General features: G+C 31.7%; 1 protein-coding gene across 24 annotated transcripts in view; it reads left to right on the forward strand.

The window, feature by feature from the left end:
* Positions 1-13,953, forward strand: part of LOC143244761 (ankyrin repeat domain-containing protein 13D-like) — a 95,168-nt gene that overhangs the window by 42,412 nt on the left and 38,803 nt on the right. For 22 of the 24 annotated variants that reach the window (XR_013025308.1, XR_013025306.1, XR_013025302.1 and 19 more), the window contains 2 exons: positions 1,462-1,507; positions 3,648-3,701. The exons of the other annotated variants lie outside the window; for them this stretch is intronic. Coding sequence is in view for 14 of the 22 variants with exons in the window: in XM_076490020.1 (XP_076346135.1) it covers positions 1,462-1,507; positions 3,648-3,701 (100 nt within the window). In the remaining 8 variants the exon portion in view is untranslated. The remainder of the gene's footprint in view (positions 1-1,461; positions 1,508-3,647; positions 3,702-13,953) is intronic. 24 annotated transcript variants of the gene reach the window in all.

Below are 13,953 nucleotides of genomic sequence, written 5' to 3' on the forward strand. Positions count from 1 at the left end.
TAATAAACATAATTGGTTTTCTATATTTAGTACATCAGTTTATATCATGTAATATACTCATCCTTTGATTGAAACTGTAATTTAATATGTTACTGTCATGAAAGTAGTCAACTCATCAAAATTTGCTTTTCTGATTATTAGGTGATTTGGCTGTTATCCAAGCCACATGAGAATAATTGATTAGTTGAATGTATCCATTGAGTACAATGATTAATCAGTTATCAAATTCCAAACTTATCATGCTCTAATTGCGTTGGTAGTTACTACTACTTAAAAGTAATTAGAAGGCCAAATTGTATAGGTTTTTGAAGGGATAAAACTTGCCAAACTTCTACATTGACAGTTAAGATAACCATAGTTTCAAATCAAAACTGGGACAGTCAGTGTTTAAATCAAGGGTCTCTGCCTTTTAAGTGAACACTATAAACAGTTATTTGTAAAAATAATTTGTGAAAAAGATATTTCTAGTTACTTTATTGCCACTGCAGATACTTCTCTGATGAGTGAATATGATTTGAGCAACTTTTTAGTTAAGAGTTTATTGTGAAATTAAGAGCAACTTTTATGTTTACCTTTGAGTTTCACAATGTGGAATTAAAACATCTGCTATTTGCATTTGTTTGACTCTGTTTTGCTTAGGACAGAATTACCATTTCAGTTTTGATGTAAATAAATTACAGATTGTCAAGAAATTAAAACCAGAATAATTGAGCATGTCAGAAGATGTGTTGGGATACCAGTACAACATTTCCAAAACCAGGACTGTCCCATGTAAATTGGAATGTCACGTCACTTACACTGACTAACTAAATGATGTTTTCTTCTAATTTAAGGAAATTTTATATAGTTGTTTTATTTATGTTACTGTTGCAATACAAAGCTTTCCTAAAACATTTTGCATCCTGACTGAAGATCCTTGCATAATTAATCAAAAGGTATTGAGTACCTTAGGAGGGTCATAGCAAAAACAAAATACTGTTGACACTTTCCTGTGACTACATTTTGGGAAGCTGTGATGTAGTGCATTGTGTAAAAAAAAACAAAAAAAACTTTTTTTAATGTCAAATTTTACTGTAAAGTTCAGTTAATATACAGATATTTCACCTAAGGAATATTTTCAATTTATTATACATATTGTCGGTAATACCAGAATTTAACCCTCTTTGTATTATAAATCACTTTTGAGTGACTAATTACAAATATATTGAAGATCTTTGCAGAAGGTATAACTTTATTCATTTGTTTTACAGATTTTTATTGAAAATTTGTACCAAGTGCAAATTGTCATTTCCAAACTAGCTTAAATAGATAAATAAACTTATCAAACAGATTATATTTTTTCTCTCCCCCTCAGTCTTCATGTTAAAAGTGTTTATAATACTGAATATTTTTCAGAAATTCATAAACCATTTTGGTTATGCTTTAGAAAGAGGATCATAAAAGCTAATTTTGTTTTTGTAGACACCTGACTTTTATGTGGAAATGAAATGGGAATTTACAAGCTGGGGTAAGAAGATTATTTTAAATAATTAATGATTATTAATATTTTATAAGTTGTCCTGCCTTTAAGTAGTTCTGAGTTTAATAACCTTACCCGTTATGAGCTATTCTGTTTTAATTAAGTCATGATCTGTTAACTTTGACCATTTCGAGTTATACTATTTGAAGTAGTTCAGGATTTATTAACCTTAACAGTGCTGAAGTGTAAATAGATAGTTTCAAGAAATGAAGCATGAACAGGTACTTCAGAAACATGTACTCATCTTTCTGCACAACAAAGGGCTATTATATAATAAATATTTGAAACCATACATTTCACAAATACTTCATTTCTTGAATGAAGTTTCGACCCTTACACACATTAATGTTTTGCACCAGGCTATAGTATAAGCAGCATTAGACTATAACCCTTTGTGCACAATAATTTCCAGGAGTACTAACATTGGTACAAAGGTTTATTTTTCCTTTGCTTTGACATGTTTTTCTTAAGAATTAACAGCATTTCTTAGTTTATTTTAAACCTTTGTTACCATTTGTAATGTATTTCACATTTAATATTTTACTTTAGGAAAAAAACAAATGCATCTGGCATCAGCTTGTTCTTGCACTTGGCTTATGCCTGATGTCTTTGTTTTTAGTAATCCATTACACATTCTGTCGTTGTGAGACCTTATCATCGCAGATGCGATGATTTCTGATAGATCTAAACATCTCCCTCTGATTTTCCTCCCTGTGAATTCTCCCATTCATGGAGTGGAATAACTCTCCAGTCCCAAGTTGCTGGAGAGGTTATTGTTGACAGTTCCCTATTGTGTCACTGGTATCTCTTTTGTATGAGAATATGTGGATGAACCCATTGATGGGAAGTAGCTCTAGGGTGTTTATTTGATAATTATGTTGAGGTCACCCCACTACACTATCAACTGAGCTATTCTCAGAGGTTTGTTAGCTGAATCTGTTTTGTGTTCACTTTAGATACAAGTCTGGGATATTTTTGTCCTGCATCTGATTATCCTGGTAGGTACTTCCTGTAATTATTTCTTTATTGTGGAATGGCCTGACTTTTTGCCCTCTTGTCCATGTGAGAGATAATAAGTGATAGAACAATCTTACATTCACCCATTTGTGTGATGCTTTAATATCATGCAGAAGGTTCTTTGACAATATTTTTTGATTTGTCACCTTCATCAGGCAGAGTATTTCCTAAATCAGAAAGATGTGGTTTCTCACTGAGTGATACACTTCATATCTTATCCCTTTTTGACACTGATTTCAGGAACAAGCTTATCTTTGTGGTTTCTTTCAGCTCTATCAACTTTTTCACTATCTTATCAATGGAAGATGCAAGCTCTTTGTTGTATAGGGGAGTGAGTAAATATTTTTGAAAAACAATTTCCTTATCTGAAAAAAAAGTTTCAGATAATTGCCCACCTCTTTAGAACTTTTCCACATTCTTTCCCACGTCTAATGTCTTTCTTTTGCTCTTCAAGAATGTGCATGTTTTCAGTGTTAATGCTTATGGAGATCACTGTACATGAAGGATGTGTTACTTTCCTCTCCTATTGGTGGGCTCTACTCTATTAATGATGAATAATAGGTTGTTACTGTGTATTTTAATATGCCTACAGATGGCAGCCTCATTCAAAGCTTGAGATGTGTGCAAGAACTTCACAGTAGAAGTTTGAAATAATAGAATAGCTCTTTGTTGTGAAGAAAGGCAAGTGTATTTGAAATACATTTTCAGGTAAGAAAAGTGTTAGCATTTAGAGTGACGAAAAGTTAACATACTTTTAAAGAGATTAAGTATAAACAGATACGTTAAAGGAGAGAAAAAATGAACAGTTACTTTCAAAGAATGAAGTGTAAACAGATTTATAGATAGCAAGGAAGTGTGAACAAATACTTCTAGAGAGATGAAAAGTGAATGGATGCTCTTGGAGAGATATTCTTCTAACAATGACATAAAAACATACTTTTAGAGAGATGAAAGGCAAAAAGATATCTTTATAGTGATGAAGTTTGAATATAACCTCCAATGTGAATACATGTGTAAATAATAGCACTAAATTCAAAGCCAAACATTGCTTTCTACTATAGCAATAATTATTGATTTAGTAAGTTTTAATATTTTCTTTTTTAACTTCCAGTTCCCCTGGTGTCCAGAATGTGTCCAAGTGATACTTATAAAGTGTATAAAAGTGGTAAGAGCACTGTGAGGTCTTAACTCTATTGATAAAGTATGTATTATCCAAGATATTTCCATTCTACACATATACTTTGCATTGTTATATCTTGTGTAGAAAGTAAGTATGCATTACCCAAAAAGCCTGAACTCTGTGCTAATTCTTTCCACTGTTAGATTGTAAGCCTGTGATTGTGATAAAGTACATATCCATGATGTCTGAACTCTACATACATACATACATACATACATCAGTTTACCAAAACACCGCATGAATATATATCTTATTGTATGTTTAGTACATATGTGTACTTGCAGATATAAACATATATAATGTGTGGAAAACATTGCTAAACAGTAGTCTACTTTCCTGTTGCTACTGACTAGAAACGTAAATAGTTTGTAATAAAGCTTATTTTATATCACATATAAAAGTGATATAATTGCACATATTGCAATAATTTGTAATAAAGCTTATTTTATATCACATTTAGTCATCCATAAATTAAATGCCTATTAACATCAAGTGTGTATGTACAATGTAAATTATAAAATTTGGTTTTCTTAACATTCACCTTCATTCAGATATTTTGTTGTAATACCGGTCAAAAACTTAATTTTTAATGAAATTTAATTCACATATAATTTAGTCATCAACAGATTATCCTTTCCACTAACACCAATCATAAACTAAATGTAACGTATAATGAAGTTTGGTATGTATAACATCCAGTTTTTAGTAGGATGCTCTCCTGCTAACATTAACCATAAACACAGTATAATTTAAAATGAAGTTTTCTTTGGAAAGCTTTCTATCTTCCTTGTATAATACAGTCCTGTTAAGTATTCATGAATTCAATATATTTATAATGAAGGTTGTTTTATATTAAATTTAGTCATTGACATGTCACACTTCTTGCTAACATTGACTGCAAACTCAGTACAAATTATAATGAATTTGGGTTGTGTAATATTCAGTATTTGATGAGTTGATATGGTCCTTGAACTAAATAATTTATTATGAAATTTGTTTTTTGCAACATTTGGTGCTTGGTTGCTAAGTTTACTGTCAGTATTGAATGTAAGCACTATAATTTATGATGATTGATTTGCACTACATTAGTCTTGAGCATAACTTTATTCATATTAACATTGACCATAAACTTAATAATTTATAAGGAAATTTAGTTTGTGTAATATTCATTTTGTAGGTTACTCCTGTTAACATCAAGTGTAAACATAGTGCACCTTATTATGAAGTTTGCTTTCTAAAACATTCAGTGTTCAGTAGGTTTCTCTTTTATCAAAGTTGACCATAAACTGAATAGAACTTATAATAAAATATGCTTTGCATAATGTTTAGTTTTCAGTAAGTTATTCTCTTTTAATATTGACCATAAATGTATTATAATGAATAATGAAGCTTGATTTTCACAACATTCAGTCTTCAGTATGTAACTCTGCTGCTAACACTGACTATATACAAACTTAGTATAATATAAAAAAGTTTGGTTTGTATAATATTCAAGCTTCATTAAGTTACTCTGTTGTTTAATTTGGCAGTAAATTGAATAATTTATAATAAAGCTTGCTATTACATAACTTTCATTCTTTAGTAGCTTATTCTTTTCTTAACGTCGATCATAAACACAATGTAATATACTGTGGAGTTTGGTTTATATAACATTAAACCTTCAGTGAGTTAATTTTCCTGTTTGAATTGATCATAAATTCAGTATATTATATAATGAAGTTTGGTTTGTATAATATTCATTATTCAGCAGTTTACTCTCATGTCAGCCTTGGAACTTGACCCAATATAACTTGATGTTTGGTTTGTATGACATTCATTATTCAGCAGTTTACTCTCATGTCAGCCTTGGAACTTGACCCAATATAACTTGATGTTTGGTTTGTATGACATTCATTATTCAGCAGTTTACTCTCATGTCAGCCTTGGAACTTGACCCAATATAACTTGATGTTTGGTTTGTATGACATTCATTATTCAGCAGTTTACTCTCATGTCAGCCTTGGAACTTGACCCAATATAACTTGATGTTTGGTTTGTATGACATTCAGTCTTCAACAGTTTACTCTCATGTCAGCCTTGGAACTTGACCCAATATAACTTGATGTTTGGTTTGTATGACATTCATTATTCAGCAGTCTACTCTCATGTCAGCCTTGGAACTTGACCCAATATAACTTGATGTTTGGTTTGTATGACATTCAGTCTTCAACAGTTTACTCTCATGTCAGCCTTTGAACTTGACCCAATATAACTTGATGTTTGGTTTGTATGACATTCATTATTCAGCAGTTTACTCTGGTGTTAAAATTAACCCTAAATACAATATAATTTAAAATTAATTTTGGCTGATGTAACATTATTATTCAGTAGGTTACTCCCTTGTTAATAGTAGTTATAAACTCAGTGTAACTTGTAATGAATTTTGATTTGTATAATATTCAGTTTTCAATAGTTTTTGCAATGAAGAAGCTCAAAATATATACTAATCATGCTGATATTCTCCTTCACTTTAAATTTCTGTTAATCTTTTACGTTTCTAGTGTAAGAAGAAAGAAGACAATAAATTAAAGTCCTGTCAATACACTTTATGAAAAGCAAGTTAACTTAATAGAAAGGTTAAGATGCAATTTCAGTTGCTTGTAACACTGGTATCTTTACAATATTCTTGTTTGAAAGTTTCAAGCAAGTTTTGTTTTCTAAATCCATCTTTTTATTTCTTCCATTTCTTCATCTGTAAACTGACCATACTCTTTACCTTTGCCACTTATTGAACTCCCAACCAACTTATTATCATACCTGGAGCTGTTCTTGCTGAGGTGGGCAGCCACATGCTTTAGCCTCTTAACCCAGTCAATAAGAGTTGTATTTTCAGAGTCAGAAGGCAAAGGTGGCAGCTGTGAAAACAGAGGAGTCTTTTTGACAGATGTTGAGATTGTGGAAGTGGTTGTGGTTTCTGACTTTTGAAATGGTGAGTAAGTCACAATGGATTCATTTCTACTAAAGTAAACTAATATCACCTGGCTAGATGAAGAAATGTTAAAAATACAAGCTAGATTCTGGAAAACAAGAACTTGCTTCAAGCTTTTAAATGACAGCATAACAATTATAACCAGTACCTGAGGCTGTATCATGACCATTTCTAGTAAGTTAATTTGCTGTTTATAAAATGTACTTACAGGACATTAATTTTTATTATGTCTTCTCATGCCAGAAACTTTAAACTTCTGCTAATCTTTGAAGTGTAGGAGAATTTCAACATGCTTAGTGTATAAGCCTCTTTAATGTATAAACTTTGTTGTATATTAGTGATATCTCCTTCCACAAACAATGCGAGATGTGAAGCAATATATTCAACAGTAACCAAAAATTTAATGTAATTTATAATTAGATTTAAGTCTGAACTGGTAATATATATTGTTATTTTATGTGAGAAATTGTAATTTTTACATATTTCCAAGAGTTGTCTTTGCATGTCACAGTACTTCTTAAGTTATTTTTTTCATTATTTGGCTGATTTTCTTTATGTGACACCCCCTTTGTCAAATATATCTGTCACTTTGTTTCAGTGAACTGTGTTCATGTTTCAATCCCTTAACCCCATGTAACCTTTTAGTAGCCCTTTCTTCTTTAGTTTTTGATTGACATCTCTCCTGAGCTATTTTTTTGAGATTAGAGAATGCTATGTTTGCATCCTGTGCTTCACTTTATCCCCTTTTTTTTCCTACACTTGATCACCTCGGTGTAAATTTCTGTATGTGGTGAGGGGACCTTCCAGGAAAGGTTCTGTTCTTTTAGTTTACCTCCTCTGGGATCTAAATACCCACCCACGTTCTTGCCATGTGTGGTGACCTGTGAAGGGGAAGAGAGGATCCTGGTGGTTGAGGGGTCTTACCCTAACACACCACTTTGGCCTTAAATTCCTGTAGACATGCAGCCTTGGGGAGGCCCCCCTTGGGTCGGTTGCCTGGTCCACTCAGGCTAGGGTCAACCAAGTACCAGTGTTGGATGTTCTCAACAGGTGTTGTAGACATTGTATCTGATGCTGCTGTTTGGGTATAGTGCTCACAAAACCTTGGCATTGTTGCAGAGTCCTCGTTTGACATTGTAGTGAGTCTCCTTATAGGGCTCCATGGTGGGTGGGGTCAGTGGGCACCGAAATATTCCTTTTTTTATTATGGATCCTCCAAATAAAAACTTAAACTACTGAAAAAACAATTCACAGCAAAAAAACAACCATGTCTTGAAGATTCTGAGCAGCAATCTTCAACATCTGTAACACCTGTTGAATCTCATTTTCTTATTGCATTCACTTTCAGACAAACCTTAAGGGCAAATGTTTTCCTTTTTCATTCAGAAGGGACTAAAGGGACTTTCTGGCCCTCCAAAGTCAGTAAAGAAGTTTTGATCTGGTGAGATATTGGTGGAAACATCCACATTTCAACAAAGTTAACTCCTCTTGCATTTAAAGGCAATTGGGGATATACCTATTGAGGTTACACCTCATGCTACTTTGAATTCGTCATTAGGAGTTATTATTGAGAGGAATTTGATGTCATGTTGTTGTTCCTTGTTGTGTGCTCGTTGCTGTGGCAAGGACCATGATGCCTACCATTGTGAAACTGACCCTCATTACATCAATTGCAATAGCTCTCACATGGCCTTTTGTTCTTGCCCTAAATGGTTGGAAGAAAAAGAGGTGCAGCATTTGAAAACGATTCCTAACATTACTTATCCTAAGGCTTGAAAGTTGATGTCCACCACTTAATCTCGGATGTATACTGCTGCACTTTGCGAACAAGACTACACATTGTTCAGTTTTTTAACTCATTGTTTTCTTTTATTTGGGACTGATGCACCAATGTTTTGTCTGTATGACACTCGGGTCACAAAAAGAACCATTTTACTGTGTTGCTGTCATTACAACTCTCATTGACAGTACCATTTTAGACATTTTTTGTCCCAAGATTTACCCATAACATTGGATAGTGTTATCGGTGGTGGTAACACTGTCCACCTTACAAATGTTTTTAATTTTTTAAAGGTCATTGACATTTTCAATACTATTTAAGTTTTTAATTCATAAATTAGACCTTTTTTATGGTTCCTTTTTGAAGTACAACAAGTTCGCTATGACATTAGGAAATGGCTGTAATGTCACATAACTCGAAACCAGGACTGGAAAAGCCAACTTCAGGTAACTAAAGCTGATGTTTGTACTTACCTGGGCAAGTTATGACCATTCAACTTGTGTTACAGAATGTCCTTTAAAACTAGTATTACTATAATTTCTCTCTTACTGCTGTACACTTGATATAAAAATTGGATTTCAAGCTGTTTACATTTTAATTGAAAAATTCACATTTGGTTTGTTTTACTGGATTTTTGACACAGATAACCTGGTTGCTTTGCACTATAAAATGCCAAACCCACCACCACCTCCACACTTGACATCATTGCTAAAAACTGCCATTAATGTAATATGTAATTACTTAATTTCTTAAGGAAAGAATTAGTAACCTACATAAGTAGTTGAAGTAGAACAACATGAATTTCATAGCAACACTTTTGCATCATCAACAACAGCAGAAGCTCAATATATATTTTTTGTGGCTTTGATGATTTAAAAGACCTAAAATATATTTTGACAAGTTTTTGTAATTTCTTCAAGGTTAAATTAAGAGCATTAGTGTTTCCTTCATAATATTATATTTATTAAACAACTTAATGTATATGTAACATCCTTTGATAAATGCTGAAGTGTTGAGATTCTCTTTGAAATGTTCATTATCAGAAGAGTTGGTTGCTTAACAAAAATATCCATTGAAGCAAAACAAACTGGAGTTTAACTCAAATTAATTTCATAACAGGAATTAAATATAAGGTAATGAAAGCATTAACTCTCTTGCTGCAGGCTTATTTGAATTGACTCTGAATTGACCTTTATAGTTTGCATACTGTAACTTCTAATATGCTTTGTTTATCTTTGCAGAATTTCATAAACTTTCAGTAACTGCTAAGAGTCAATTGTACTCAAAAAATCAAACTTTGTAATGAATTATTTTTGCTGAGAATTTTTTTCCTGAATATATATGGAGTCAGTGTCAACTGCTACAAGTGCAAAGTGACTTTCATGTTAAGATTAAAAATGCATTTTCATGTAAAGAGTCAAATTTCAGTTGCATTATTTTTAAAATCTTCTAAATAAATTTCAAATGTATTGTCTTCAGTAAAGCTTTATATTTCATGTTATGTTTTCTACCCTAACCTTAAACAAGGTTAGTCAATGTGATCATCTTTCTGACCACTAAAAATAAACTTGAAACAAATCTGATTTACCTTTTTTCATTCTAGAATAACTGAATTGTAACAAACTGGATTTTTGTATCCTAAATGGCTTTTAAACTTGTAACAGTATATATATGTTTGAAATGTGAATATTAGATAGACATGGTTCAAAGAACAATAAAACAATACAATTTGCATCATATCGTTTATAAAAACTTGGCTGATGTGTATCTCACATTACCTTATTAAAATATATAATGCATGGGTTACTTGCAAGTTGTTTGTAAGTATACCTCTTTAAAAAATTCTTGTTCTTTATTTCATCTAATGTTACTTAAAGTTTCTAATTTTTATATTTTAGTTATTTTTATAGCAATAAAGAAAACACAAAAAACAAGAAATATATATCTTTTTTTTTTTTGCTGTGTAATGGATTTACTATTATGTATTTATTTTACTGTCTATGTTTGTTTCAGTTTAATATATATCTAGAAATACATGTTGCAAAAGTCCCACCTGTTACTGAAATTTGTAGTAGATTCTCAAGTATAAGAATCAACATTGTATATATCTACTTAAATACCAGTATTTAACTTTCTAATACCTCAGTTTAAAGTTTGTAAATCACAACACATGGAGAGACAGTTTAATATTGTTGGTTTGCTGCAGTCAGTATACTATAAACCTCAGAGGCTATAAATATGACAAATGCTTATTAATCAGAAAAGTACACATCTCTGACCAAGAACATTTAGATCTTTTCAACATTGTAAACTGTTGAACTTCAGAGAATTAACTTCTGGATGTTAGTATTCCTATGAGGACATCAAATATTTTCCTGGATAAAAGATGAGCTTGTAAACTGTGTGAGGCTCACCAAGAATGAAGCTAGCTAGCTTTCCCATGAAGAGAAGCATACCTGTGTATCAACATAGAATTAATTTTCTCTTTAGGAATTGTCAATAAAAGATTCAGTTTCAGACCATTTAGAAAATTCAGTATTGTTTGTAACTTTGTAAAACTCGTGTAGACAAACCATTATTTGTAGTAATTATTTGTAATAATTGTTATTGTAATTTGTATCAAAATATATCTGTGCTGAGAAAGAAAATTGTGGGTATCAATTTGTTTTGGAAAATATCATGAATTTGATGCATACTGACATTCATTTAACTCCTAAATTAAAATTCAGATTTACAGCAATTTGAAATTGTAATATGTTAACATCCATAACATAATAAATTGGAAACTTGTCCAAGATAAATTATAGTATGTAACAGCTGACATCTGTCAGTGACAGTTCACTATACTTTTTTATACTAATTATACTACTACACTAAATTAATTTTTAAAATTAAATAATGCACCAAGAGAATACAGAATAATAACATGCAAAAAGCAGGCAATGTTCCATAATTATTACAATTTTATGGCTTTGTAACTATGCGAGAAAAACTATTAAAAATTCAGCTAACCTTGTCAGTGTGTTTACGATGTTAAAGTTTGAACTGAAAATGAAACAGACAATTTTTGTGCAGAAAACAATGTAATACAATATGTTCTTTGATAGATCAAAACATAGGATTTGTATTGATTATAGGTTATACAATATTAAACATCAGAGAAAACTGTTGGCAGTTGTGAAAAGAGAGGGTGTGGCAAGTGGGGTCTGATTTTCTATTTTATGATTTGTAACCAAATAAAATGAAAGGTATAAAATTGTTATGAGTAGTTACTTTAAACTTCTTAACTTCTTTGCAGTGGCAATAAATGAAATGGAGAAGAGGGGATGCCAAGAAGGAAGATGTTGCAATTCTCACCCTAGAGGAAATTTAGGAGTTTTTAAAAATATTGACTTATAAAATTCAGAACTTAAATTCTATTAAAAGTTGAATTATTAGTTACATCTTTGTGCTAAATGTATTCATATACCATGATAAGAAAGTAGTTTAATTAAATTTTGAATGAAACTCTCAAAAACATTGCGACATGCACAGAAAAAGATGCCCATTGCAAAACCATTAAATGAAGTTTCGTGTAAAAGGAAAAAGTGATTCTTTTAATTTCTATTTCATTTTTCTTCCAAACATCCAAATTGTATATCAACCTTAACTTTAATTCATATTTTCTTTAGATATTCACTGTTGTTTTTCACCTTTAAATGGGAATCATCATAAATTGCTGCTGCTACCTACAACATTCCTGTTGTTTAAGGGTTAACAACTCAAGCTTTTATGTGTTTGGATATTGATTGTTATTTGTTTTATTAAAGAAACTTCATAATTAGTTCCTGTATGATACACTGCCTGTGCAGACATGCAAGTTTTCTGATTTAGTGCTTCTTTTCATATGCAAACTTTTTTGCTGGACATTATCCTCAAAACTTCCAATTAAAATGATATCGCATGATATCACTGTATTGTAAAAAAAAAAATGAACAAGCAACAATCCTTTGCTAATAGTAGTGTGACACATCTTCTTACTGCAGTTGACCTCTTTTGTACTGATTGTTCAATTATAATTTCTCAGTTTGGCAATTGTGTGTATAGATACTTTTTTTATTTTTCTATGCGAGTTTCTGAGGTATAGATGTTTTTATGGATGTATCTACAAAAAACAATTGTAGAAATATTAAAGTTAAGTTTTTTATTTTCTAACTTTGCACCTTCAGATTTTACAGCCTTTTATTTCAAAATTAATTTGTGAGGTAATTTCCAATTTTTGTTGTGTGGAACAACAAGATATTCATGCTAGACTAACAACTAAAATGGTATTGTTTTTTTGTGTTTTTTTTTGTCTGTTGAGGAAGTGATGGCTATTGTGTGATGGCAAGTGGAATCTTTCATGCAACCAGGACCTTATGAACTTCATGTACTTTCTCCTGTGTATCCTGTTCAAGGCAAAGTGCATTTGGATGGTATTTTGCCAAATCTTTTACAAAACTATGTTAATGTCTTCCAGGTTGTTGTTTTTTTTTCTTCACAATTTCAAGACATGGTTTCTCAGATATGCTTCTTTTCTTTCTTTTTGATTTGCATTATTTTTTTTTCTTCCTCTTAATTTGTTCCCAGTGTCTGACTTTTGTTTTCACTCAATCTCCAGATATTCCAGACCATATTAAGTAATTTTAAATTTTACTTTGCTCCAATGCATGTATGCCTAGGCTTAACATCAAACTGTATTTTCTTTCATAGAATCACAAACTCTGGAGTCAACTAACTCTGTCTTTTGCTTGACCTTGTCAGGCTAATATTTTTGCCTTTTTTTATATTCATCACACTTTTATGATATCTTTCCTCCATTTACATTCTTTTTGAGGCAATCCACCATCTCTCTGATGGGTTTTTGGCAGGTACTTGTTCACTGATTTCCTCTACTTTGTATTTTATCTTCTTTCGCCTTGTCACTTCATACTTAGCTGCTCTGTTGTTAGGAAGGGACACATTTCTTGCTCCAGATGCATTTGCCTTACTCTCTTCTCAGAAACCTTAATCTGGCTTCTTTCCTCTACCAACTAGTATTTGGTAGAGTACCTGACTTTTTGAAGTCACATGTTGAGGTTATATACTAACATTTTTCATTATCCACACTGGATTTATTTCCTTCTTAAGCTTCTTTGCCCATTTTTTCTCCTATCTTTCTACTTCCAGTTTTCTCCCAGTCCCCCTTTCCATTCTTCTGCTCTTATCTGTTTTTCCTCTACTTGTAGATTTTAGCACTGTCGTTCTTAGCAGTGACTATCTTCTAGGCTCAGGGGTAGAGGTGGTGTCTGTTTTTGGTTCAATGTTGAGTGCTTTCAACTTTGTCAGAGGGCATTACTTTTAATTTTTCTGCTTTGTTACCAGGAAAGCTGAGATTCTTATCCAGTCATACTGGATACTGCAGTTAGTTTTAATACTGCAGTTAGTTTCTCAACCTACTTCTATTTTCTGTGGATACTTTTCTTATCTTT

Source organism: Tachypleus tridentatus, chromosome 2 (genome assembly GCF_004210375.1).
Source record: "Tachypleus tridentatus isolate NWPU-2018 chromosome 2, ASM421037v1, whole genome shotgun sequence".
Lineage (NCBI taxonomy): Eukaryota > Metazoa > Arthropoda > Merostomata > Xiphosura > Limulidae > Tachypleus > Tachypleus tridentatus.